This window comes from Cygnus atratus, chromosome 7, assembly GCF_013377495.2.
Source record: "Cygnus atratus isolate AKBS03 ecotype Queensland, Australia chromosome 7, CAtr_DNAZoo_HiC_assembly, whole genome shotgun sequence".
NCBI lineage: Eukaryota > Metazoa > Chordata > Aves > Anseriformes > Anatidae > Cygnus > Cygnus atratus.
In genome coordinates, this window is record NC_066368.1 from 33,794,990 (window position 1) to 33,822,562 (window position 27,573).

The following is a 27,573-nucleotide window of genomic DNA, read 5'->3' on the forward strand; positions in this document are numbered from 1 at the left end:
GATTTCTAACAAGTGCCCAAGCTCTGTCCTTTGTATGAACAATTTCCTAGCTAGAAATCCTCGTAATGACTACGTGTGTACTTGCCTTACCTGCTGCCATGTAGTGTCTGTTTACTTTTTAAAATGACACATCAGTGGAGATGTCACCAGCAGTTGATAGAAAATGACATTTCTGACTATGTTAACCAGGCTGGTTGTAGGGAAAATAAAACATATGAAAGAGAAAACATCTGTTGAGCAGAGCCTTTCAAAAAAAAAAAAAAACTTGGCTCAAGACGTGAGGTCAGGTTCACTGGTAACAGGCCTGTGGCAGTCCTTGCTCAAAACCCAAACTGAGACCAGTATAACTCAAATTTCTGCATACTGCTCGCTTTGTAGTAACAAACAGTCATACTCTCACAACGTAAAGTACGCTAGTACTGCCTATACTCCAGATGAAGAACTGAAGCACAGAGATCAAGTAACTCGTCTGCAAAATTACAGAGAGGCTGTAGTCAAGCCAGAAATGAAACCCAGGCTTGCGGGGGCCCAGGCCAGTACCTTAAACACAGGGACACATTCTTTTCTTCATGGCTCCTACTCCCCTGCTGGATTTTTTCTTACTTCAGCTATACCCATTCTTATGTAGGGTGCAGGATATGCTATGGACCAGGTCCCACATCCTTCAAGATTTGGTGGATAGTTAAGAGCCTGTCCCCTTCAGAGCAGTAGGAGGGAAGAAGACAAAGTTCTAGAAACATTGTTTTCCACTGAGACTTGTCCTTAACATCTTAAAAATATCTCCTTTGCTTTCCAAGAACTGTTCTCAAGAGCTAAAACCTTTAAAGGAGCAAAAGCATTTCTAAATCAGTCTAAAAGAAATGCATTGTTTTTATGATTCATACGTAACTGAAGGGAACAAGAAAAGACAAGACTGTATCAGTCCAGAAGGTAAACCACAGCAAAATAAGCAGCTTCCTGAGTAGCAAAACCACTCAGGTCTCATTTTATATTGCCTCGTGCAAATGCACTGAATTAAAATATTCTCTGCTTCTCCTTCTCCTCCCCTCCCCGTGTATTCTCACAGTGCAATACACCCACTCCTGCACAGCCTGGAGCGAGCAGAGAGCTTGTCCCTCAGCTACTGTCAGAGTCCAGGATAGAGACTGTTCAGAAAACTGAACAGGAACTCGATATTCTTCTTAAGAAAATATTTCTTAATTAAGAATATTAAAATATGTCATATCAGGTTGACCTTGCTGTGGGCTACAAACGTTTTAGACGTACAGCAGGCAATGCTTTGAGATGATGCAATTTCATTTTGAAACTAGGCGAATAAATTCACATTGGTTTTAGATATATGAATGATGGCAAAACTTCTAGTTGAAATAGAATCTTTCTTGTAATTGCATAATGTATTGTAACTAATGTAATCTGAGTCCTACAAACCATTTTGCCTCAGAGGAAAAAAGTGGCTGTCTCTCCTGACATCCCTGTAGGTCAGCCAATTGTTTCTCATGAACCTGCAAAAGTTGCAGTTCTCCAAGTTGAGGTTACCTCTAAAGATTGCTGTGGTATTGAAGTCCCTCCCAAAGTACTTTCAGCAAACACAGCCCAGCAGATATATGACAGAGGAAAGCCACAACAGTACCAGATTTACAAAAGGACAAAGGCACCAAAAGATGTGGATAGTCATACAGCAACATTTTACAAAGCCACTGTAACAGGAGAGGAAACTACCACCCATCAGCACCTACAGTCCTCTTAATTCTTAACACAAGTCCTGTCTCTGCTCCCTTGTGTAAATTCACACCAAAGTTTTATCAAGCTGCACCCACTGTAAGATAAAGCTCCAGTACTTCATGAAGAGTAAGTACTAAATGTTTTCCAAGGAACTAAATTGGGGAGTTGTGAAGTCTGCAACTAAGGTTCTTACGCAGCTCTCACAAACAGTACAGATAATAGGGACGACACTACTATTCTTCATGCAGGTTGGTGTGAAAATAGGTCTCGGATTCTCATCTGAAGTGTGAAACAAAAAGTAATGCAAGATCTATGGTCACCACATAATGTGGAAAATACCCTAGTCTTGATCCTCTTTTGAAAATTTGCTTTGACTAAGTAGTAGCACACCAATCTAGCCTGAACCAAGTCTGCTCACACATTTTCTTTAGCTGGACACTTAATGAGGAGAGATGTCATCAGAAGGATGATAAGATCTCTAAGGGAGATCTACAACTCCATATCAACATCATAATTCATCCCAACTCTTCTCTTCAGGCAGAGACTTTGCATAAACATATCTCAGAACAGTGATGAAATGTAAGGCTTCCTCATTTTGAATTGGGCTTCAAAAGCACTCATCACAAATAACAAAATTACTTCCAGTGACATCTGTCTTCCTACCTGCTTTGTCTCTGAAAGGGTCCCATGGCCTGCAAGGAGAGGCAAGGGGGCTACCAGAGCTACTCCGCTGCTTTTTAAAGGACAGAAGAGAGTCCTCCGTGAGCATGTCAACTCATCACTAGAGCAGTGCTTCAGCTGTGCCACATTAGCCCTAGGACAAATCTGAAGCCATCCAAGGTGGACCAATTAAACAGGTTCTACAGCAGCATGAATATGGGTCTTGACCTCAGCTTGGAAGAGGTAAAGCCTATTTATAGCAAGAGTGTGACCCTCACTGCTCCAAAACTCCAATTCCAACTATTGAACAGAATACCAGTATATTTAATACAGTGTGCTTGCTGAGGAGAAGGGGGAGAGAGAGAGAGAGAGAGAGAGAGAGAGAGAGGGGGGAGGAGAGTATTGCTATTATATGTTTTCAAGCAACAGATGAAGAGGGACAAAAGAGTCCGCACATCAGGAAACTATTAAAACGAATACATTCCCAGTTTCTTCATAATTAATTCAACATGGCCAATTTTGTATCAGAGAAGGGGAAAGAAAGATTTCAACCACTTCCTTTTATCTCAAGCTGTTTGGAAGAATATGATCTTGTAACATCGAAAAGAAGTGCCTCACTGCATCCCAGCAGGCAAGTGTAATTTTAACTCTTCCACATGCTTAATTTGATATGCAAATCCCTATTTTCTGTATGACATGCAATACTTAAATTGTACAGCAGAGACCCAGGTTCATTTAGGCACTACCCATCCCCATTTTCTAGTCCCGGCTCTTTTTTTACTTATTATTTCATTAATACATTGAAAACAGTTTTCACAGCACAATTCCCTAATATAATTTTTTAGCATGTTTGCTTAGTTATACATATTAACTGTCAAAACGTGAACCAAATGTTGTTATCTTCATACGCATAAGAGCCAGAGACCTATTCTTACCCTGTTCTTAAAATTTTTAGTTCTGATTTAGGCTGAGTTATGCAATACTTTCAAAAGAAGATTCATTAAGCAACTATTTATATGCTCAAGTAATTCCATTGTTTTCATGTCCTACGGGAACAAATGTATTAAAACTGTGATTGGCTGCAAGTACAGATAGTTTGGGAGCTCTTTCACAGTCATTCAACAAGCAACGAGTAGCATACACAGGTAGAATAAGTCCTTGAAGTGCAGTTAACCGAGACAATTATTTGCAGTTTTCCCTCAATGGAAAACTAGGGTAGGGTTTGTTGAGTTCTGCAGCTCTGAAATTTTACCAAATGTATTGAACACTCATTTCCTGTTCCTCTTTATATAACACATGACATAAATGAATATGTAAGCATACTGTTTCAAATTCTAAAATGGAAAATTCACGTGAACATTTGGCAAAAAAATTGAGGTTGGTTACAACTACGAATGCAATGGGAATTTCACTGTCTATTAAGACTCCACTAACAAGACTCATCTACACATAATATTTATGTGCAATAACTATACACCCAAAGTTTCTTCTATTAAAGGGCTCGACTGAAAGCATTGTGTTATTTGCGTATTAGTGCTCAGACACACTACAGAAGCTCCATCACCATACATAGTACCAAGTGACTTTACAACACTGCAAGAAAGGCGGAATAGATGGGGAATTTCCAAATGACCTCTCTGCCCCACAAAAAGAGAGAGGAGGCAGTCTGATTATGTGACCTGAAATAGACACTATCAACTTCTCAGAGCATTCAGTATTCAGTCATTGACAGATCAGATAGTAACTAATTTGGGGCAATTCTGCAAGTATCATGCTTCAAAGTGACTTAGCACAGAAAAAGTGTTATGAATCTTTGGCCCAAGGATGGTTCTAATGACGAGTCCAGCTAGGCGTTTTGTAACAGAAGAAAAGCCTTTGTCCACAAGCATGGCTAGGATTCTGAAAAATCTGCAAAACTAGATTTTGATTTAAATGTTATAATGTTTGCCAAAGGCAGCTTCTTGGATTTCTAGACTTTGATCAGCATGTCCATGACAACCATACCTATTGCTTTAATCATCATCAGAAACCATGTGCGTGTTATTAGTAACAAATACTGCCAAATCTTACCCTTGGTTTACCATTGTGGGAACAAGATCAAAATTGCAGTTATCGTATGGTATGTTGACAACTGATTTTTCAAAGCAACCAAGAGATACATACTAAAATGGCAAACATAAAATTGGTCTTCTGCCATTTCAGAATATACCTGTAAAAAGTTCATGAACACAGCTTAGCTGATATACTTCTCGGTGCTTCCCAAGAGCAAGGCTTAGCGAATAAAAAGGTTTGTAACAGCAGAAGTAGGACATTTGTTCAAGCGAAATAAGGACATATTATTTTGGACTGTGTGCTACACAAACTTGCATCTTTTAAGGCTCTGTTCCTGGAGAACTGCATTTTTACTCTGAACACCACCCTGCTAGAAAGGCACTGATTGCATGGAACTACATCCTAGAAGAGCAAAAGTAATGAACAGAGATTGTTGTCATAATGGATGATCAAAATGGCTAAATAGGTCTCTCTCAACTAGCAGAGTCACACAGCCTGTAGAGGAGAAGGTTTAAGAGGTATTTGAGTAGTCTAAATTACTCTAGAAGTGCCAGGACAAAGGTGTGAAGAGTAATTATGCTCCATAGAGGTACAGGTATGAAGATGAAATAAAGAAAGGAGAAATGTGGGTATGAGCAACCTTCTGTACACAGTAGACTGTGAAAATGTTTTCTATGCAAGGTGACAAAATACACTACTAGGAAAAGCACAATATGTGGTGACCCCTGGAGCAGCAAACAGATACACACAGACAGCCTGAGAAGAACGAGCCTGTTTCTATGAAGATGGTGGTATAAATAACTGATGATTCCCATGATGACAGGAGCAATACAGCTCTCTCCCCGCTGAAGTAGCCCTAGGCTTTGTGACAGGTCAGACCCGCTAGGAAAATCCCAGAAAAAATACACACTAGCCTCCTCTGTTAGGTCACACAAACAGATTAGCAAGTTTTCTTTATTTTTTAGCCATGTCTTCTAATGATATAGTTCCTCAGTCTGGTACGTGTTATACCTAGAAACTCCATAGTACCTATTGTTTAGTTAATCAAATAGAAGCTTTTAATAGAAATGCTGTAATGAAGAGTCCCCCCTTTCCTTTAACTGACCCAAAACAAGTTCTCATCATATCACTAATGCACAAATTATACGAGGGACAGGAAGGATGAAACGAGGCATTAATTTGGTTTCTGTATCCCCTAGATGCTCTTCCTGTATTGCATATATTAATTAAAGATGTAGCTACAACTCAGTTAAAAAACCTCAGAAATCTCCAGTGCCACACATCAGCAACATCATACACCAGCAACATGGACTACAAGCAAAACCAGAGAACAAGTTCTAACGAGTTAGAACTCATTTCCTAAACACACAGCCTCTGCATCTGTCCAGATATTCTGTTGATTTTCAAGTTTGAATTAATGCAAAAGTCAGTAAGGAAAAAAAAGTTGACCAATCTATAGATTCATTGTGCACGTCATTTTGGCATTACTTTTGCTGAAAACTTCCACAGGCAATCATTCTGCTCACAGAGCAGAGAAAGGTCGGAGGACTAAAGTGACTTTCCCAATTCTCTACAACCTGTAGCAGTCAGGAGTAGAGTGCCAGGACATCCCATACATCAAATCAGTCATAATACTTCGTTTTTCCTTTTCCAACTGAGCATGTGGAGTATCCTTTACCATCACATCATGTTTCTCAAAACTGTACACAGAGAAGTGCAAAATAAGAGTGCTGGAAGTGTATTTTTTTAATGCAGCCTCATAGTTGTACTGACTTGCAATTGAGTGTCAGAGGGCTAACATTTCAAAGCCAGCTCTGGCCCTCCTACAAATCCCTTGGGATCCAGTCAGTGCATCAGGCTATCGTTTCCTGTTCTTGCTTTTCTGCTCTGATGGAGCATCCTTATAAGCAGACCCTTACAGAGTTCTTCTAGGAAGGGGACCCACCTACCACTGTCATGCTGACTTCATCCTCCTCCTGTGCTATATATCTTTCAGCTGCGCAACACAAACCCAGGGGAAGATGAAGGAAAGAACAGTATTAAATAAACTGTTGCTCTGCATTTCACTTTGAGGGAACTCTGCAAGTTGTTGTTTATAATGATTCTAGTTTTAAGCAGGACATGTGGGGGTTGTTTTGTTTTGATTTTGCTGACTGCACAAACTGATACTTTGAGAGAGTTGTCTAGGGAAAGTAAAGAGTCCTTTATTATGTCCATCACTGCCAAGTGCTTTGGCAGATTCCTCCATGAGATGCACAATCTGATAGGTTGTGTGAGAGCTTGGCTGGCCAGTTACCAGCAGAAAAGCTCAACTTAAACAGTTTTAAAATCTTATTATGGCCAATTTGTGGTTTTGGCTGAAGAAAGGAGGATGATGAAAAATAGAGGCAGCTGGGTGTCACTGAAGGGCGGAATATTGATGTCATTTTCATTGCTGTGCCACGCGAAAAAATACTGGCTGTATATACAGGTTGGATCTCATTAAGGCAAATCTCATGCACTGTCTTTTAGGTACACCCTAGGTAAAGTTGTGAAGATGGTGTCATTTGTCCTAGCCTTTGTCTGGAATATTGAAATAATGTGCCTATTTGACAAATCTGAAGGCAAGGTCCGTTCATTTGTCTGGCTGCTTGTGGATAGAGAGCCTGGCAAGGACTTTTGCAGCATCTGTGGTGCTTCCTGAATTCAAGGCCAGACAGAGTTTCCTTCAGCTTCAGCACTAAGGAGACCAGCCCAAGACTGACTTCATTATGTGCCTTGTTCCTGGTGTTGTGTGTTGTTTGGTTTGTTTTCTTAAACTAAGGGCTCCTTGGCAGAGCTCCTGGGGTTGCTCCCCAGCCAGGCTCCACGAGGAGGGAAGGGGCCCAGGGCCACCACCACTCCCACCCCAGGCACCTCAGGAAGGACGGGCTCTCCCTTCTGCAAAGCCGCTGCTGTCCCCTCATGTGGGCACTGAGCCATGCTTAAAGGAGTGCCTAGTTTTCGGTCCTTCCAGAAAAATATCTGTGTGGATTTGTGTGTGTGGATTTCATCATCCCCAAATGCCTACCTGTGCTGGCTGCATTAAATAATCTTTGAATTGTCTGATGCACACACATGTAGGCAAAGGAAAGTAACAGTCACATCACAGTAGAAATTTATTTAAAGAGCAGAATAAAACTCAACTACCCAAGAAAAAGAGTTGACAAGGTCAAAATCTTGCCCATATTATGGTTTGTAGCCTAGTCTGAATACTGTTTCCAGCACAGTAAGAGCCTGGCAGAGGTTCCACCAAGCTTTCACAGCCAGGGGCAGTAACCAGGCCAAAGACTACCTAGGACTAGAGGTGACAGGACAACAGATAACACAGTAACAATAAAATATTTTGCCATTGTGAACACAGGCATAACTTTGCCAGATTAGTTCAAAACAAATTCATATCTACAGAAGAAGTGAGAGAAGATACCGCTCGGTGAAGGAGTTGTAGGACATAAACAAAGGCTTACTGTTAAACACCATTAAAGAGTCGCAGGGGAAATAGGACCTTAGCTGTTTGAACAGGCTAAGTCCCACCTTTTGCCAAAATCAGAGGCTGTAGGCTAATGCCAAAAGACAAAGAATGCATCACACTCTTCTTTGGCACTTACTTAAGAAAAACCTCTGGTGAGAACAGCTTCTGCCCTCCAGCTAGGTAAGTACGGGGCACTGCCCTGTCACAGACCGCCCCTGTGCTCATGCACCCTGTGGGCAGCCCCAGCTCCATGCACGAAGGAGCAGGCTGTTTCTTGGAAGTGCCTATGCAATTCAGCCACACTGCTGGTGAAGCCTAAAAAAACACCCTGGTCTGGACCTCTCAGGCCATTAGTGCATCACTCAGGTCATGCCTTCCACCAAATACTGTCAAGTTTCTGTTTTGTTTGGACCTGAAGGGTGGAGGGAGTTGGAGAGTTGCCTTCACTGCTGTCACTGCTTCCTAATGATGTTTCTTGCTAGAGAAAATGAGCTTGTTTGAGAATCCAAATTCTGTCGGGCACAGTTTGAGAAACTGAAAATATGGAAAAGAAAATAATTTGTTAGGACAAAGCGTAAACATCTATAAAACAGAATAGCAAAACACCTACAGAGAACATTGTAGCTTTGCCAGCAAACTAAAGTCATTGAATGAGGAGGGAGCTGCAACAGCTGAAAAGTTAAAATAAATCCGAAGTTTAGTCTAGCAATTATAACAGGAAATTACCTCTGGAGTCAGGTCTCCTGCTTTCTTTTCCTAGTTCTGCTTCCGATTTACTGAGCAAGTCAGAGAAGCCAAATTTTAACCTTCTAATTTAGAAAGCCTCCACCTCCAGTGCCCAGCTATACACACAGAGGACACTGGGGATGAGCACCTTCGGTGCCCTCCTGCACATTTGTGAGGGCAGAGCATCCCACCTTGATGCCTCTGCAGCCAGCTACCTCAGCTGCAGCAACCTGTAGCCACCAGCTGGTTCAGAGTGGCCACCTCTGAGCTGCCCCCATCTGTGGATCATGGCTAGCATAAAATGTTGTTGTGGGAGTCTGATGGTTAAACGCTGTTTATGGTTGGCATAGCATTCTGCAGTGGGAGTGTTATGTTTAAATACCGTTTATAAACATTTGCAAGACTTCTCAGACATCCTCTGTCTCTAAAGCCTGTGCTATTGCTTTTGGAAATAATGCACTGAGTGACCTGCACTTTTTCTGAAAGGACTGCTGCTTAGTAGGGGTAACGAGGCTGCATTTCCACAGCTCTACTGCACCAAGAGTTTCAGTAAAGCATCGTCACTGAAATCAAGAGTTGGAAACAATCTCTTCTACCAGTTTAATAGCTTAGCCCCAGTTGAAACTGCAAATAAAGCAATGTGTGATGCCTCAGGAGGAGGGGAAGCATCTCACAATCAAGAGAGCTCTCTGTACACAGGGTTCCTATTCAATTCCCTGAGAACTTGTAAATGAAGCGAGCATGTGGTCCTTCTTACACTGACTTGAGTTGTGCTACAAATTCCTCAGAGGCAGAGCCAAATTAAGTGTCCCAAATAAGGACAGCTCCATAAATTGACATTTTCCTGCCCTACATTCAATTACAATCTCCCATCTTTATCAAGAGACACCATGGATCAGAGGATTAAACCCTGGGTGCCTGCCAGCACTCATTTAGTCATGGAAGTCCAAATGTTTCTCATTATACCAAGCACTTTTTTGTACAATACAACTGTGTGTGTGTCTTAGTGTTGGCTTCAACTACACTATGAGCCAGAACATTCACAGTGACACAATGGATTCAGAATCAGGAAAAACTATTATAGGTATTTATTTGTGCTACTGTGTCCTATTTACTTATTTATTTAAAGAATAACTATGCTGAAGAATAAGCACAAAAAATGCAGGAAATATTGTTCACTGACACTGCAAAATGGACAAAGTAGGTTCAAGGTGCCCCCTGCTCACCTTCCACCAGCCAGGGTGCAGGGTGGAGTGTGCTTGATGCTCCGTTCCCACACACTCACATGTGACACCGGAGGTAATGCAGCAAACACTATCAGGCACAGGAGCTGGAGTCCCAGCACGCCTGCCAAGCTCAGGTCTTCTGCCAACCACCTGCTTTCCCAACCCGTGTTTTCACACAGAAAGCAATTTGGACCTACACACTGAGAAATCATACAAGCTCCCGAAACAAAAACTCTTTCCCAGCATGATGTGTCATTTAGCTTTCATAATCTTGATCTGGGAACCTTAAAAAAATGCCCCACAAGCATGACATGTAAACAAATCCTTTGATAGGTGATTGTACCACTCAGCCACAATGCAGGGGAAGTCTCTTCTTCTAGGCAACAATAAACAAAATACAGTGAATATATGGGCAGTATTTCAACACCTGCTGGAGACTCTAGGAAAACAGCTTCATCCTTATAGCTCTCTTCAGAACAGCTGTATGCAATACTCACCTTCACCTTAAAATATTAGCATATTACTGTTGTTGAGTACAACGCAGTTTGATTATTTAGAAGAAATCTATTTACATAAGGTCATTGTCAACTGTAATATCTTGTCTGGGCAAACAGGCTTTCTTTAGGCAATGTTTAATATTTAGACATCACAGCAGTCCATTTTATTTGGGAGTATCCCTTCCTGTTTCCTTCAAAATATGGAAATTAGTGAAACATTTACAGAGAACAGGAAGCCTAATGAAGTTTGTGAAATTAGTGATTTCTGCTAATCAAAATCATGCCTTCTCTTCATATTCAATCCCAGTATGACTGTCACATACAACGATGCATATACATATACTAGTGGATTGCCAGTATTTCATCATTTAGAAGCTGTGCAACGCAGAACTGTAAACTGTTTTCTTAGAGCTTCTCTTGGGGAACAGAAAATGACCTACTTAAGAGCATCTTTTGCTAGTGAGCTACTTCTGATGTTATATACAGTGATAGCAATACTTACTCAATAGATACAATTTGCTTGTATTGAAATGGATATTAACAAATACTCATCGCAAAAAGTGCACAGACATTTCTAAATACTGAGCTCAGTGTCAGAAGCATCACAAGCGTTCTTGAACTTGTGAATACTTCTCAGAAGTAACTCTCAGAACTTAAACTCGAGCTTCAGCGTATGAACTATTCATGAAGATACGGACTTCATGCTGGGCTCTGGTATCTTTTGCCCAGTTTCCTAAATAAAAACATTGTTTTACTACTCCCCCTCCAACACTTTCTGATCGCTCATTGCTACTTCCTTTTCTTTTTCAGGCTCGCCCCAAAGGAGAAGGCTTGACTCCATACCAGGGCAAAAAACGCTGCTTCGGTGAATATAAGTGCCCCAAATGCAAGAGAAAATGGATGAGTGGAAACTCCTGGGCTAACATGGGACAAGAATGTATCAAGTGCCACATTAATGTTTATCCTCACAAACAGGTAGGAGAAATGCCTACCTGATGGCATACAGGTTTGGGACTTGGAACATGCTTAAATTTGCAAAGCATGGCTATGACCTTAAAATGACTTGGCATGGACTACACATGACAAAAAATGTTTCCCAAATGAGCTGCTGTTCTCAGCATCCTGGAAATGTGAACTACTGCCAGAATTGCAAAATTTCAATACCCTTTCAGTAAAAATATGTCCAAAACAAAATCTTTATCTATCTTGCTCATGAAAACTGACTATGGGGCCTTATAATCTTAGATGGAGCCATTAGACAATAGAATAAGACAAATTCAGCCGTAGAAATGGGCCTCCTGATGCTTCTGACTCTCTTCATATTTTCACCAACTTAATATTGTATTCCAGTGGTGTCAGTGAACTTATTTCCCACGTATACTTCTTTAGATCACCTGTTGAAATAAGAATGGATTTGGTCTACGAGCTGTCTGTTCATAAAGATTAGCAATAAAACAGAAAAACACTGAGATGACACTTGCCTATGAAATACCTTAGTTAACAACAGTAAAGAAAGACAGCCTGGGTAAACAGAGGTTTCTTGGTTTCCGTAATACTGTGATCCCCAAGATAATAAGTTCAAGAGAAAGCCTTTTATTTAACTGAAAGGGTCAAGCCTGAGTAGCTGCTCTGGTAGGAAATTTGTACCTGTTGTGCTGCCCACCAGAGCCTTCCTTCCTGACCCTTGTAGATTGCAGTTGCATCTGTCCCTTGAGGTAACATCCTGCATTTCCTGCTCCTGAATTTCCAAATAATGATGGGAAGACTGAATTGCACTTCTTGTCTGTACCCTCTCAGAACTGGTTGCAAGCAGCCAGCCAGTTCAATGGTGGTTAATGGGACAGACCAACCACATAAGCTCGTGTCCCTCGTTTCCCTGACTAAGCAGGCTACAGGCTGATTTTGTCCAAGCTGGATTTTCATGCACAAGGTCACTTTTGACAACCCCACAAAAATATTTTTGGCCAATATACGCTATAGAGCTGTTACTTTGCATAACCAAAAAGAGACTACTGCAGGCTCTCCTCTAGAGAATGATTTAAGAACTGCAGCTGATATTGGAGCAACACCTAGGATTTAATGCTGTCAATTCCAGTGCAGGCAGAACAGAGACATCTGGGAGTACAGCTGTCTTAAGCCACACAGTATTTTCCTTCAAGATGGCTGATACTGAGCAAATGCAAGAAACATAATGGAAAAAATTGAGTGTGAGTTTGCAATATTACAGTAAATTGTTGGAGATGGAATAGGTGGGAATTATTTTAAGAGTTTGGGAGGTGTGATTTGCCTCAGGTGCAATTCATCCTAGCTGAATTTCAGCAATAAATAGAGCACTGCATGGGTTAAGTTACCTGCTGCCCACTCACAGTGGGTGCACAAACCATGGATGGATCATTTGGATGTACTTGCAATAGGTGAAAAGGAAATTCCATTGGGAACCTTAGGTGTCTCATTAACTACCTAAGTGCTTGTAAAATTCCTATTAAATCTTTCCATGGGCTCATAAGAAACACTTCATACCATTTCATGCGATTCTGGGGGGAGGAAGGGAGTTAGGAAAAAAATAATCCTGAAGAATATTGTTACTTTATTATGATGAAAAAAGCAATCTTGAAATTCATTGCAACAAGCAGCAAAGAGAGAGATAGAAATAAGCTTATTAAGCATTATCCCACCTAAGAATATCTAATCAAGTATTTCTTCCCTTTTATACACATGTGTATACTCATTTAACTCCAGAGGCAAAATTTGGCTGATTTCTATGGCAACATCGCATTCCAATATACAGCCAAAATATTGATTTATAAATGCTAGTACATTGAAACAATATAAATGGTAGTTTTTGAAGTCTGGCAGAAGACTTGCTTTACACTTGACACACTTCACTATGCGATGATTGTCTTTTTTTCTTTAAATAGCATAGGACTTTTTTTTTTTTTAAATTTACAATGAACTTATGGCCAAGTCAGTGAATATCATTGTTTCTGCTGGCCAGTTCAAGTGATGTGATCCATTCGGCTGTCTCTGTGGTAATGCCACTCTGAGTCCAAACCTGAAAACAAGAGGTCACCTTTACAAAGTACAGTAATTTTCCTGACAAAATTGTGACTGGAAACTATACTGCAAGTGAGAAAAAAAAGCAAGGAAAAATTTCTTTGTGGTAGCATGTACATGGGAGGAAAGCTAAGCATTTTTCTTTCATTAACTTATGAGACAAGTTCAAAGCTTCTAAAGTCTCTGGTTCCTTGCCTCTGTTTAGACAGCTTGCTTAGACAACTGCACCGAAATCTGGGCTGAGCAATGCAGTCATTTATCACATGTATGGAAGTACAGTCTCAAGGGTCAGGGAAATTACAAGACCACTGATTTATAACACAAGTTTATAAATATTTACCTTGTTCTTCTAGATTCTTTCCATCATTTTTGTTAGCGTTCAAAGGGTCACAAGAAATCACTCGAGAAGTATCCCATCCACACTATCCAAGAACTATTATATAGCGGGGAGTATGAATGTTTTGTAGTAAAGAAGGTTTGCAAACAGTCCTATGGTAATGGTGCCCCTCACAGCGGGGCTAGAGGAGTCTATGATCTGCATAGCACTGAAGTCAAAGAATGTAGAAGGGTTGTAGCCCACAGTGCTTCCGGAGCCACATACAGTGGGGAACAATCACAGCATCTGCACCACAGATTTACACAGTTGACCCCCATCACTGTTTCCACATCATTCCCTAAGACCTTGATTTGAGTTGTGAAAGGGCTTTACTCCTCTTATCTATCCATGTGTTCATGTCCCATCAGTAGGTGTTGCTGCTACGTGACATCAAGGCTGGGCATGGTGCATTTCAGTTTGGCTTCCAGATGTAAACAACTTGCAGCCAGTCACTAGAGCTTTTTCCCCAGATTTAAACTTACAACCTCAAACTGAAAGATTTTGCATCCTGTTGTCTCCGCCTTACCTGTCTCTGCTTCTACATTTCAGTTTTACTATCATCATTCCTTCTATTCTCATTCCTCCAGTGCTCTGTACTTCTTCTGATTAAACATACCAGCAATAGCCAGACAGTAAAGAAAACATCAGTTCATGCACAGAGCCAGCAGCAAAGGAGAGCTAACTTAGGCTGCATGAGGTCAGCACTGCTTCTTGACTGAGCCTAATGTTTGCTAACCCATGCATGTTTTTTGTCCAAGCATCCAGTCCCACACCAGACTCTCTAAACATTTATCAATATTTGTCCGTGTGGTGTTATTCTACAGCATTTTGGAAAATATTCTGTACCCAGTCACCAGTACTCTTATGCTAATGCCATGCATTTTATAAAAGCACAGTGAACATTTTTTTTAATTACAAAGTCCAGTGTTTCTAGTTGGAAAGTTAAAGCACACATGCATATAGTGCACATATTTGGTTGTATTATAATAAACTATTAGAACTACTATGTTCCCTTAGCAATTTCTATATACATTTCTTGCTTATTCTTTATTTTCACTACTCTGCTGGCATCTACTAAAGGTGAGTCCTGATTCATGAATAGAGTTCCTATGCATTTCTAAATAATCACTTCCCAACCACTCCTCAACCCCCCCAGGGCATTAGTCAATATCCTTAGCTAATTTTTTGCTCCTACTGACTTCGTTATATGGGATCGGACAGAGGACTTTCACTCATCTGAAGCTTCCATTGGACCTTTTTTTTTTTTTCCAACTTAAAGCATCTAAGAAAAGAGGCTGCCTCTCCCCAGAAGCCATTTTTACACTCAGTACCTATACGGATAAACTCCATTCAAGAAAAATGGGTATTGCTACTTTGTAGCGTCTGTTCTTTTACTGCAAAGTTGCCATATTGTATGACATGATAATAATACAAGTAATTCATAAATAAAAAACAATTAACGAAATCCAGATGAACTGGCTAGACAGAAGTTTGATTAGTTCAGACAGTATTTACTTCTAGCAAAAGAAATGATTTATTCTCCAAAGCAATCTGGTCAATATAACCCCTCTGAAATATGTTACAACTCAGCATCTCTTTCTTACTCATTAAAAAAAAAAGTTTTTACTGAATGGTAGGTTAATCTGCTAGGTCACAATGATACTTTGAACATTATTAGAAAAGGATCATTTTTATCAGCAGATGCTGATCATTGTTGCTTCCTCAGCTTTAACTATAGCCTTATGCCAAGTTGCAAGAACCTGCACAAGTATAAAAATTACTTAACTGCAAAGAGCTCAGACCATGTCTAAGAACAGTCAGTTACTGCATTTCCCCAGTGAGGGCATGTTATGAAGTCTCCATTCCTATAAGCATACACAGCATGAAAGAGTTGGCAAAACATTCAGTCACCCATCTACACACAAGAACTCATACCAGGCTAGATCAACACCCCCCCTTTCATGTGTCACCCCAGGTGGTAGAGGTGCTTACAGGAAGGTAAGAATCTACGACAAGACAGCAGCCATCTCCAAGGATACTTCCCCGTCCTCTAGCATTACCAAGTATCTCTATGTTCCCCATCTCTCAGCCAATTGATCAACATCTGAGGAGTCTGTTCAATAGCTGAAACGTAACAACACAGACCACCATGCTTGGTTACATCAACCCTGAATATTGGAGATTAGGGTGCTTTTGTCCCGTTTAGGAGAAAGCTTTGAAATTCTTCTGTTCAAAATGGCTAGACATTCCCCTTGATATTATGGCTATTCCCTTGATATTATGGCTTGATAAATTAGGAGTTTACTCTCAGTTCCCAGGCATACCCTTTTCTCTAGTCCTCCTCTCCGTCCCTCTATTTCATCTTACCCTATTACTTCTCTCAATCTATGGACTTCTCAGTACTGCAGGGCTTCTCCACATGGTATTCACAAGGGATGGTTTGAGCTTGAGTACTGCATTTAACTGGCTCAAGCAATATCATCACAGTATTGAAGATAATCATCTCCACTGGATAGCTCTGGGGTAGCCATTCAAGCACACGTGTTGGACCTGTGAATGGCTTCTACAGCTATGCTAAAATCTTGATTTCCTATGCATACCTTTCATTAGTTGGTCCCTGGAGATGAGAGCAGCCACACTTCCCTGCCACCTGCTCTTTGTTCCTGGAGGCTCGTTTCCTGGAGTGAAAAGAGCCCATGCCAATTCCCCACAAGGAAAGTCTCTATTCAGCCCTGTGCTCTTATTCCACATACCCTATCTGTGAGAATGAGCTTTTAATCTCCCTGGGGCAGGAAAAGTCTTCTCAGCAATTTTACAGCTGTGTATATACTTCAGAGTGCTCTATAAATACAGCTCTAAATCTCTGCATTTAAGAGAGATGGCAGAGCATGTCTACAAGTGGTAATGCAAGAGCTTGACAAGCAGATCTTCTGCCATTCTCCCAACTAATTTGGAGCAGAAAAATCATGTGGCTCTCACACCTGAGCTGCAAAACTGCTCCTTGCTGCAAGGAAGCTCTACATGCATTTTTGTTTTCATGACTAAGTTGTGCCACTGTGCTCCTCCTTTTGCATTTCCACCGCATCCCTCAAGCAGTAAATCCCCCAGCAGAAGTACCTAAAGGAATTCACAAGACATGGGGCAAAAATTAGAGGCCTGTGGAGCTCAGGTCTTACTGAGGAACAGGAAAGCAAAGAACTGCCCTGACCAAGTTACTGGATGGCTATTAAGTCTCAGACAGGACTTAATCCTACCTCTCATTCTTCCAAGGACTTGGTATTCTGTAGTTGTTTGTTTGTGCTCCTCCTTACATTGCCCCAACACGGAGCCAATCCTTTTAGCCATGCACTGGCGTTCTTGGCATTGCAACAGCCCAGATGCCAAGCTTTGAATTTTCATTTTCTTCCCCTGCCCGCTCTAGCAGCAGCATCTGTGCCTGTGGTTGCTTCCTGGCTGGCCTCTTATCAAGGCTTTGTCTCTTGTCTTTGTGGCCGACTCCAGTGCTGTTTGTGATGACAGCTGTTGCACTGGTGTGGAACCAGCCATCTGGGGATTGACTTGTCCTCTTGGACACTGCTTGCTTCCAGCTGTCAGAAATTTATTGCTCGACTGAAAATAATTTGGTATGTAAATACATTCTTCATAATATCCAAGCTATTACTTCCACAGGCAATGCAGCGGTTGCCTTATAATTCCCCTTCCCAGGTGTTTCTCTTCCTTCAGCATGGGGAGGGATGGCTCTGATCACTCAGAAGCCCAATACAGTGTTCAGCAGTTTCAGGCCTACAAGTATGATCTTTCCTCCCTTTGGACTTAATCCCTCCTTAGTGGCTGGGGGGGAGCCACTGCATTCCCATCCTTAGGTGCTCCAGCAGTGGGGAAACAGGTCACCCAGACTGCTGCTTCTCTCAATGAAGGAAAAAGCATTTTCTTGCATTTGAGTTTTGGTATGACCCCTTATCTATCAATGGTGAAATCAAATGTTTTCAATCTAAAGCAACAAAAAAAATCAACCTTCTAAACAGAAATATAAGCACCCATTTAATTCCACTGAGAATAATTTCCCTTAAGGGTGTCCTATTGATGTTTCCTCTTATACCTAATACTTTATTAAGCATGAGGTGTTTTGGCTATGTTTGTGTTTTGTTCTTTTAAAAAAAGCTGATTTATGGAATGTGGGGTTCAATCAGTACATACAGGCTGTGAGAGCAATAGTGCACAATCAAAATTTAATTTGCAGGACAGGAATTGCTATATAAATTTAAATTTAGTTCAGCATTATTCCCCTCAGGCAACAGCATTAGTCACTACCACCAAATGCTTTCCTGGTGGAGCTGCACAAGGTTATTTCCACCTAGCAACTACCAGAAGAAAGTTAAAGAAAGATGCACAAACCTAGGAAATTGGAAAATGCCCACCCCCATAGTTTTTATGGGAAATAGACTGCCAAATGCTGCAGGCTTGCATTAAAAAAAATATTTAAACTCTCCCTTTTAATGGAAAAAAAGAATGCCCTTCCCAGATAAGCAAAGCAGGATTTTCTGCTGTTCTATAAGCATTTCACCTCTTTCTAAGGAAAGGTGTTGGTTCTTCAGCCCAACAGCCTGTCCCCCTCCCTCTCAGCAGCAGCACTGAACCAGGAGCACCAGGAGGGTCAGGAGCCTCCCACAGACTCTGCAGCTATGCAGACCTTCCGCATCATTCAGACAATTCCCCAAATCAACAGGTGGTAAGGAACAGCCCAAGCCTGCCAGTCCCTTCTTGTGGTCAGCATCTTCTCCTTCCCTTCTGCTTCCACCACAGCAAAGCTGGTGAGAGTTGCCCCAGGTGAGCCTCAACTACCTGTGCCCACAAAGTCCTCCTTCAGCAGATGTGCAGCTCTTTGGCTGTTTCATGTCCTGCCCTTTTAGCACAGCATTGAGGAACGTAGAAATGGTGTAAGGGTACTGCCTTAAACACCTCCACAAGGTTACACCATCAGGGGTAAGAAACAGCAGTAGAAAGAAAACAGTTGCTTCTCAGAGTGTCTGCAGGGTCTTTTTTTTTTTTTCATTACAGGAAACCCATAAAGCACACAGAGATAAGCTAGGACTTCATTTCATGTAAAAGTTGGGTTGACATGGTTTTTAAAGCACAAATTAGGCGAGTCCACCAGCAGTGCTGAAGTTTTGAAGCTCCAGAGCCCACCAGAAGCCCAGCCCCAGCTCGGCTCTGCTCCGCTCCTTCCAGCTGGCCCTTGGCAACCTGGTTTCCTGCATCCGTAACCCCTCTCTCCCAGCCTCTGTGTCGTAACACACTGGTAACAATAACATTTCTGAAATCGGAATGCTTCACAGGCCAAAAAGCTGAGCTCAATCAACGCAGGGGGAAAGCAAACCACGGAGAGCTATTGTTTCTGAAAACAGTCCAAAAACTCTTGGCACTTCAAGGCATTCCCAATGTCCTTTGCACTATTTCCAGGAAAAATGATTCCCAAGGCCCTGTGTATTAAAAAAATCTGGCTTATATCAATAAACATGATAACTGCTGTATTTTCTCTCTTTAATCAGAGCACAGCTAGCATGTAGAAGCAATCAGAGCTGAGTCAAATAGCCTGTTTTAAGTGTAGCATTTCAAAGCTCTAAAATTCCCCATTGAGGAGAATAATTTAACTCTTTGGGCTCCTCAACCTGGGCATCATCTATGACCAGATTTATGTAACGCAAATTCCTGAAGAAAATTTGTGGGTAGATGTTGGCAGAATAAGCAGTAGAAGCAGAAGGGCAGAAGTTTTTCTGACCAAATAAGCTTATTCAACTTGCCTCTGTTGTTGCAGAAGCCCAGCGTGCAATAGTGGTTGGGTTGCAAGCCTAAACTCAGTATTATCAGTTGTGATCTCAGATCCATACATACTGACTTCCAACAAGTCATTCAAAACTCATTAAGGATGCAGGGGGGTTGAGAGTTTTAGAGGATATAAGGGGTCCATCCTCCCTCATCATCCCCCACCAATACAGGTCCAAGCACCCCCTACCTGATACAGGAAATGCAACTTGCAATGAAATTGTAAATGAGTTGAAACTGACAAAAAGAGAAAACTTCAGGCAACATATTGTGGGGAAGAATCTTGAGTCAGTAACAAACCATTGTCAATCCCCACTGAATTGCTCCCATATACTCTGTCTACTAACTCTAACAGAAGTGTTGCGCTTATAATTCAATACAACTGATCACAGCAAGAAGTTGCAGACATCCCTTGTTTAGGATAATAGGAAACACATATTTTGCCTCATTTTAACCACTGGAAGTTGGGAAACTCTTCCATTTTCTGCATTGTGAACAGTTCTTGCAGTGTTATGTAGCAAAAGAGTTTCAGAAGGTTCTGTTCTCCCTATCCATGGGGGTCTCAGGTGGGTGGCTTTGGAATGAAGAACTTATAATACCTAGGGAACTTAAAGGATCAGGTGTACTTTAAGGTTTTACTGCTAAAGGCAAATTTATATTATTTAGCGAAGGTACAAAAAGATAAATTACAGAATTGTGGCCATTTATATTTATCCATCCTTTGCTGCAAGAACCACACTAAGAAAAGGTAAGCAATGGTCTGCTACCCTTGTGAGAACTGCGAGAAGCTTAGGGCTTCTTTTCAGATTTTACCCCATGTGCTGGCTCTACCACAGTCCCACAGAACAACCACTATGTTCCTCACAGAAATGCACGGAGCAATGAAATTGTTTTTCAGGTGCATTTCAAGGAAACAGAAATCACGTTAAGGCATTTTGTTTGTTTTTCAAAAATTTGCGCACCTTATGATGTTCTACCTCACACCTCTATCACCACTTCACCTATTAGACTTTGCAAACAGCCCTACTGCAATATTGAACATTTTCATAGTGATTGTGAAGCTTCTTACATGTCATGGAAAATTAAAGAGCAAAGATTACTAGAATCAAAGCAGTTTTGTTCCCTTGTTAAGCTGAACATACTGCCAGCTCTGTGACTCCAAAAGTGTTATTTAAATAAAGTCAAGTCGTTAGTCAGGTTCATTGCAGAGTGTGTTGTGTTTTGTTTGTTTTTTCATTAATAGCTTTGCAGCTGCTCTACCTCGAAAAATTCAGCCTCAGAAATATGGGGCTGAATATTGGGAAGACCTTACTTCCCTGTGTAGTATCTGCGCATTGGTAAGACAGTTTTCCTGCAGCAGCAGTCAGTCCTACCATTGTTACCCCCTCCTGGCACTGCTGGGCAATGGGATTCCCATGCGTGAGGTGCTAATGCCTTTGGGACGTCTCAGTTACTGGAGCCAAGGGAATAAATAGTTACATGACCACACAAGTCTACTCCCCAGCTCACGCTGTCAGTAACACCTACAGCCAAATAAGCACCACCATTATGAAGAACGTCATTCGAGGTTGTGAGGGCACTCTGTGCCTCTGCAAAGCAAAGAACTGAAAACATTTGGTCTGTTCAGGAAAGAAATGCAGGACCTTTGTAATTGCTATGAGAAAGCTCTGTCAAGCATAAAATTAGGTTTAAAATATGTAGCAAAGACTAACAGCCAGTGACAAAACTTTGGACCAAATCTTATTTACTTTTTTCGTTGCAGAGACCCCTGGAAAAGCCCGATGGCCTGGATGTTTCAGACCAGAGCAAAGAACATCCCCAGCACCTGTGTGAGAAGTGCAAAGTTTTGGGCTACTACTGCCGCCGTGTGCAATAAACCTTCCAAGTGGCCTCTTCCCGTCCCCATCATCCTGAAAGATCCTCTGGCAGCACGCGATCAACAGCAACACAACAAATCAAGATAAAAGCTAAAATAATTGCCAATATTGCCTATCTATAACCTAATAGTATGCCTTACCATTAACAGAATGTAACATTTCTCCTGTGTATGCACACACATGCAACAGGTATTTACAGGACTATGGTGAATTCGTATACATACATATATATGTAAACTTACATATATATATGTACACACATATATAAGCATTACTGATAGTGTTCACAACAGAACCACAGCTGCGGGTTCTGCTGATTGTTTACACAGACCCTATATCATGGCCAGGTGAAATGAAGTACTATTCATGAGGCAAGATGTAACATTGACAAGGAATATGTGATAAATGGGTTTTGCAGAGGTTAAATAACTGTGGGGCCACTAATTGCAAGCACTCACCCACAACATGAACATTATTCCTATTATATGACAAGACAAAGGAAGATTAAACAAGCCACAACATAAAAGAAGGAAAATCATTGTTTTCCGAGTTTTAGAAAGTCTGAGAGTTTTGTGCTGCTGCTTTCTTGGACTTTTCTATTTGTTAGTGTCATTTGGGCAGGGCTTAGGCAAAATTTTTTTTGCAGGATGTGGCCAAAAAAAGTGAATAATTGTTTGAGGGTGTGGTTTGTGTAGAAAGGGAATGCCATAACAGGACCCAGAGCATCAGGAAGGATTCCAAGAGGTTTTTGGAGCAGATGAAATTGGCTTGCTTGTGTGACTAACAGATCCTTCTCTTGTCATATAATTCTGCTACAATGGTCCCTGTATGCATATAGGCTATTCATTGGGCTGAAAGCACACTAAATTTACTGTGAATAATGGGGGATAAGAATGCTTACAATTGTCCCCCAAACCCTTAATTAAATGATAAGCCAAACTTACTATTTATAGTAGTTTTAAAGCCACTTTTTGGAAGTATTTTTATGTCCTGTTTTCTACTGTACAAATTGTTATAATATAAAAGCTTTTTAGCCATAAGGGTGTTATGAGGCACGAAGAGCACTCTATATAACCTTCCCACTTCTGTCTTCCTGATACACCTATGTACCTTAGGAGAAATGTAGGAGTTATATTTGGTTGTCCCATTTCAGGTAGAACTTTGGGCAGGGGCATCCAGTTGCAAAGAAGTATCTCATCAGGGATTGGAAAATACCATGAAATGAAAGTACCTCGAGACAGTATCCTGTTTGTATGTCTATATAAGTACATTGACACAAGGACACAACAAGCAATTCAGTTGCATAACTTACTAAGAAAAATTACAGGGATAATGGTTTGTGTTTTTTTTTTTTTAATCAAAAATTTGTTAAATTTCCTTTAGAGAGATTGATTGGTGTGAATGATACCTAGCAGCAATATTTTAAATCCTAAATAACTTGATGTGAATAAAATCTGTTTTGAGGATTAACTCCATAATGCTAATACAGAGGGGTTTTTATGCCAAGCAATACCAAGATGTAACTAAGTATGTACAGTCAAGCTCTTGTAAAGCAAATTGAATACTTATTGAGCATTCTTATAGGAAATGTGAAGCTCTTCACAAATTTGCCCTGAGGTGAAATTTTCACTATTTCCCTGCTTTGCTATAAACAGGGCAAAATTGTTTCCGCTGATTCTGGTGGTAGGGTTATCTATATATCTTGCAAACTTCTTTATTTATGTGTAAGCCCAGGTCAGCCTACTGGTCAACGGAAAAACATCGGGATTTGTTGCTTCTGACCATGATTCATCCAGTAGCTCACTAATTTGGGGCAAGTCACAAGATCCTTCTGGACCTCAGTTTCCCCAGCTGCAAAAATGGGGATAATACATTAGTATACCTACCTCACAGCAGTGCTGTGAGGCTCACTTAATATCTACTAGAGCTTTGACATCACTGCATGAGAAATATGATATAACGCTGAAATATTAACTAAAATTAATCACTCAAACTAATTTTGCCCAGTGACAATTCTATCAACTAAAATAGCTGAAGAATAATATTGAAAGTTAACACTAATAACAGATTTCATTTGCATCAGTCAAGATATGCAGTTTTAGCATTTTCAAAAAAATGCGTTGTTTTGCACAGACTCAAAAATTACTTTAGAGAAAATCTCTGAGCAATGATACTAACTTGTCCATAAAAAAATTAAGAAAATACACAGGTGAATTTAGGGGTGTATTTTCAAAGTTTGACCTCTAGCATTGCTCTTGATATTTTGTTTAAAGCATGCCTGGTGTTGAAAGAACAATATATGAAACCAGATCTGTTTTTTCCTTTTGAGCACTTAATAGTACATGAACAAAATACTCCTTGATGCTTCACATCCAGCTAAAGGACAAGTAGAGAAACTCCATCGCATCAAAATAAGAGAAAATTATTGTCCAACCTGAAACTCAGATGTTGCTACCAAGCATTTTGCTTTTAAGTGCTTCCTGTCTTATGGTAACCACTAAATTGGTAAAACAGCACATCCCTCAGCACAGCTACATTGATATACAGCATATCACCAGATTCTGAAAAAAGGCTAACTACAAAATACGATTATATGCAATCATCACAACTTTTATGACAGAGCCCGCCTATAAATTGTTTATCCAGATTCAACACTGCATGGTGGTGCTTTTAGCTTATGGACTTTTAGGTTTTATTTTAAAATAAGGTTCCTAAAAATACACATGATCAACTTCAATATAATTAATACCTATTAATACCTATTGCTGTAGAATAGTAATTATTCAAAGTGTAGTTAAAAGTTCAATATTTATATCATGATATTTTATATCATGATATTCTGGGCAGGAGACACAAAGTGTTGAAGTAATATCAAGTAAATCTAAAATAACAAGGAAGAAAACAGCTTTACTTCCCCTGCACTCATGTTGGGGAAGAGCAGATAAAGAACAAAATGCAGGGAAAAATCTAGAAGCAACACTGCCATGGTTTGTCCTGCCTAACTCTGTGCAAACCCTCCTGGGGCTGGAGGCAGCCCACTGGCCTCACTGCCCCTGCCAGTGGTGCAAGGCATGCGATGAGGCAGGAGAGCATCGGGCCACCCAGACACCAGCAGCAACGCCCCCAGCCCCACAACTGCAGGGCTCAACTCAGGCTCCCCTCAGCCATGTGGGGCAGCCCCATTCTGTTCATGGCTGAAAACCTCATCTCCCTAAGGAGCTGGTGACCAGGGAAGCACACACAAGGTGCCTCCATTCATTCCTGCATAAGGTTTGCAGCATCCAGCCCCAGGCATCTGCTCCATGCTCTTCTGTCTTGCTGGACAGATGCATGGGCATAAGTAACATACAACAGCTTATGGCCATCGGCACAGAAGGGAAATTTCTGATTTTGGACCAAAATAATAGAAAAAAGATTGACTACAAGATGTAAATTTCTATTATCTGACTTTTTTTTTAAGGTAATCCACACACAAACCTAACCCTTCCAAACTGCCAGAAAGAAAACCTAAAAATTAATATTTTGACTGGAAAGACGAGTTCATTTACCACTTGGATTTTTACAAATGCTTATGTTCTCTTTAACTAGCTCTGCATTTAGATCTTCAGCTAGTATTCTTCAAAGGGATTATTAAACAGTTATCAGAAATGAAGCACAGACCAGTAAAGAACTTGAAATCCACACGAGTCTCCCTAAATTGAGTATTCTTGGGAGTATACCTGAGAGAAGTTTGTCTCTGTGCACTTATTTGTCAAACTTCATTTTTAACCTCATCAGATGCTTGCTGTTGTCTGCCCACCTACAGATCTAACGAGCAGGCACCAGTTTTATCTTGTGTTCCCACCCCCACCACCCTTTTCTACCCTCTTTGGACATTTTTTAAACTTACATTTATTTCTTGAATAAAGTCTAAATTTGTTTCTTCACATGGTCAGAACATTTCACATGGCATTTGTCTTTGGCATTGGCACTGTTTTGGAGAAAAGTATCAGTGATTCAAAACCAGCATGTATAGGCTTTTAGCTGTTTTAACTTAATGCAGCTCCAATTAAGTTATTATGAATACTTCATTTAGTAGCAATGAAGAAAAATCCCTGTAGCTTAAAAGGATTGCCCCATTTTAGCCAGTTTCTACTGCTGCTACCACAGATATAAAACAATGCCACACAAGCAAAGTTTGAGGCCTTTTTGTCTCAAAGTTGCCTTTTAATTTCAAATACACAAGAGTATATATTTCTGAAAATAAGTGTATTTTAAAGTTCCCCATTATATGGGACTCGGTTTGTAAACTAAAAATGTGAAGTTATGTATGTCTGAGAGAAGCCTTTTATCAAGAAGTAATCTTTACATTTTACCTTTTGTATAATACGAAATTTAGATTAAACATGGGTTGCATACTTGTGAAGCTCTAGCCATTATTCCAAAAAGAACTACTTAACCCATTAAGAAGCTAAGAGCTTTTGGAAATGTTAGTATTCATAGATTAGTCCTCTATGTCCTGCAGTCACATGGCATTTTCTTTTCTAGCGTGGATCCTAAGAGTTATCCACTGAATAGTATGCAATGATTTTAAAAACACATGTTGATGATTTAAGTGAACTGACATACATTTTCCACTTGCCTTTGCCAACATTTAAAATGTGATGGAACTACCCACATACCAAATCATTCCCTAAGATATCACTCCACTCCTGGTTGGGCTTCAACACATCTTTCCTACCTGCAAAACCACTGCTGTCCATTAATGTTGCTATATTGCTGAAGTGCTCAGAGGGCTGATTGAGATCTTAGACATAGGGATGATGGTTTGTGTTTCTAGGATGAATTTCAAAGGGACAATCGTGTGCAGTTACTAGCTATAGATGATTGATATAAATGTTTACCCCTGTATGAAGTATTTTACAGTTTTACTTGCAGATGTGTATTTATCTTGAGTTATACTTGACATAGAGTTTCTTTCAATTTTTTTTTAATACTATGTGTGTATTTTGGAAACCTTTTTAGATGTTAAAATTTTTGAATGGTTACAAATATTTCTTGTAATACTGAATTGTTATCTTATCTGGAAACTCTTTGCAGTAACTTTTTTGTATATATTTGAGGGCCTTTTTAAAAAAAGTATTGTTTGTTCTTTGGGGAAAAGTTTTTACAACTTGGAAGCTTTCAGAAGGGCCTTCCTCTCAACTAGGATACTAACAGAGGTAAGAGTTTTCTTAAGTATTTTGCAGAACTAAGGATGTATCCTCAAGAAAATATTTATGGAAGTAATTTACTTTTTTTTTTTTTACAATGCTTTTGTCTGTATAAAGTATGCAACAGAACTACATTAAGAAGGAAATATTGTCTACATAAAATATTATATGAAAGTTGGTACATAATTCTGACAAAAAACCTTGCAATTCTTTAAGCCATATTGTTTTTGTTATCCTTGGATGAAAATATCAGTATTAAGTAACCAATATATTATTCAAGTGCTTAGACTTATATGAAAATGCTTATACATTTTATTTATGTGTATTTGGGGAAGAATCGCTAGAAAAAGCTATCACTAGACATATAGCAAGAGAGAAAATGTATACTGTCACTTTATGACCTTGTGAGAGACAGAAGATGCTGAAAGCACCGCAGAGACTCAGCTTTCAGAGACTCTGAAGCACAAGTGTTGAGTTTCAAATGGTAGTTCTTGTCCTTTTTCGCGGCGAGAGGGGAAAAGAGTTGGTTGGGACACTGTCTGACAACTCGACTTTCACAACTCTTTGCAGACTGTGAGCTCAGCTATGCAGTACCGGCTACAGCAATAATATTAATCAAAGGATGAAAGAGAAATGGATTGAAGTAGATGATTGTAGGGATTTATGTTTATTTTAATTAGAACTCATAGCAATATAGAATATGCATGTGCACGTATTTGAAGCATTTTTACACTTTACATTTCATGTAGTTTGATTATATTATGAAGGATTGGGTTTTTAGTTTGATATTTTACCACGCTAAAATGGGAGGTCTGCCCAACCCTGTACTGGATTCTTGTTTCCTTTAAAAGGTTATTTAGTACAGCACTCACTGCATT

General features: G+C 40.2%; 1 protein-coding gene across 1 annotated transcript in view; it reads left to right on the forward strand.

Annotated features, from left to right (window-relative positions):
- Positions 1-24,396, forward strand: part of ZCCHC24 (zinc finger CCHC-type containing 24) — a 106,950-nt gene extending 82,554 nt beyond the window's left edge. The window contains exons 3-4 of the mRNA XM_035562024.2: positions 11,184-11,348; positions 21,389-24,396. Of these exons, the coding sequence (XP_035417917.1) occupies positions 11,184-11,348; positions 21,389-21,502 (279 nt within the window). The 3' untranslated portion in view covers positions 21,503-24,396. The remainder of the gene's footprint in view (positions 1-11,183; positions 11,349-21,388) is intronic.
- The last annotated feature ends 3,177 nt before the right edge of the window (positions 24,397-27,573 follow it).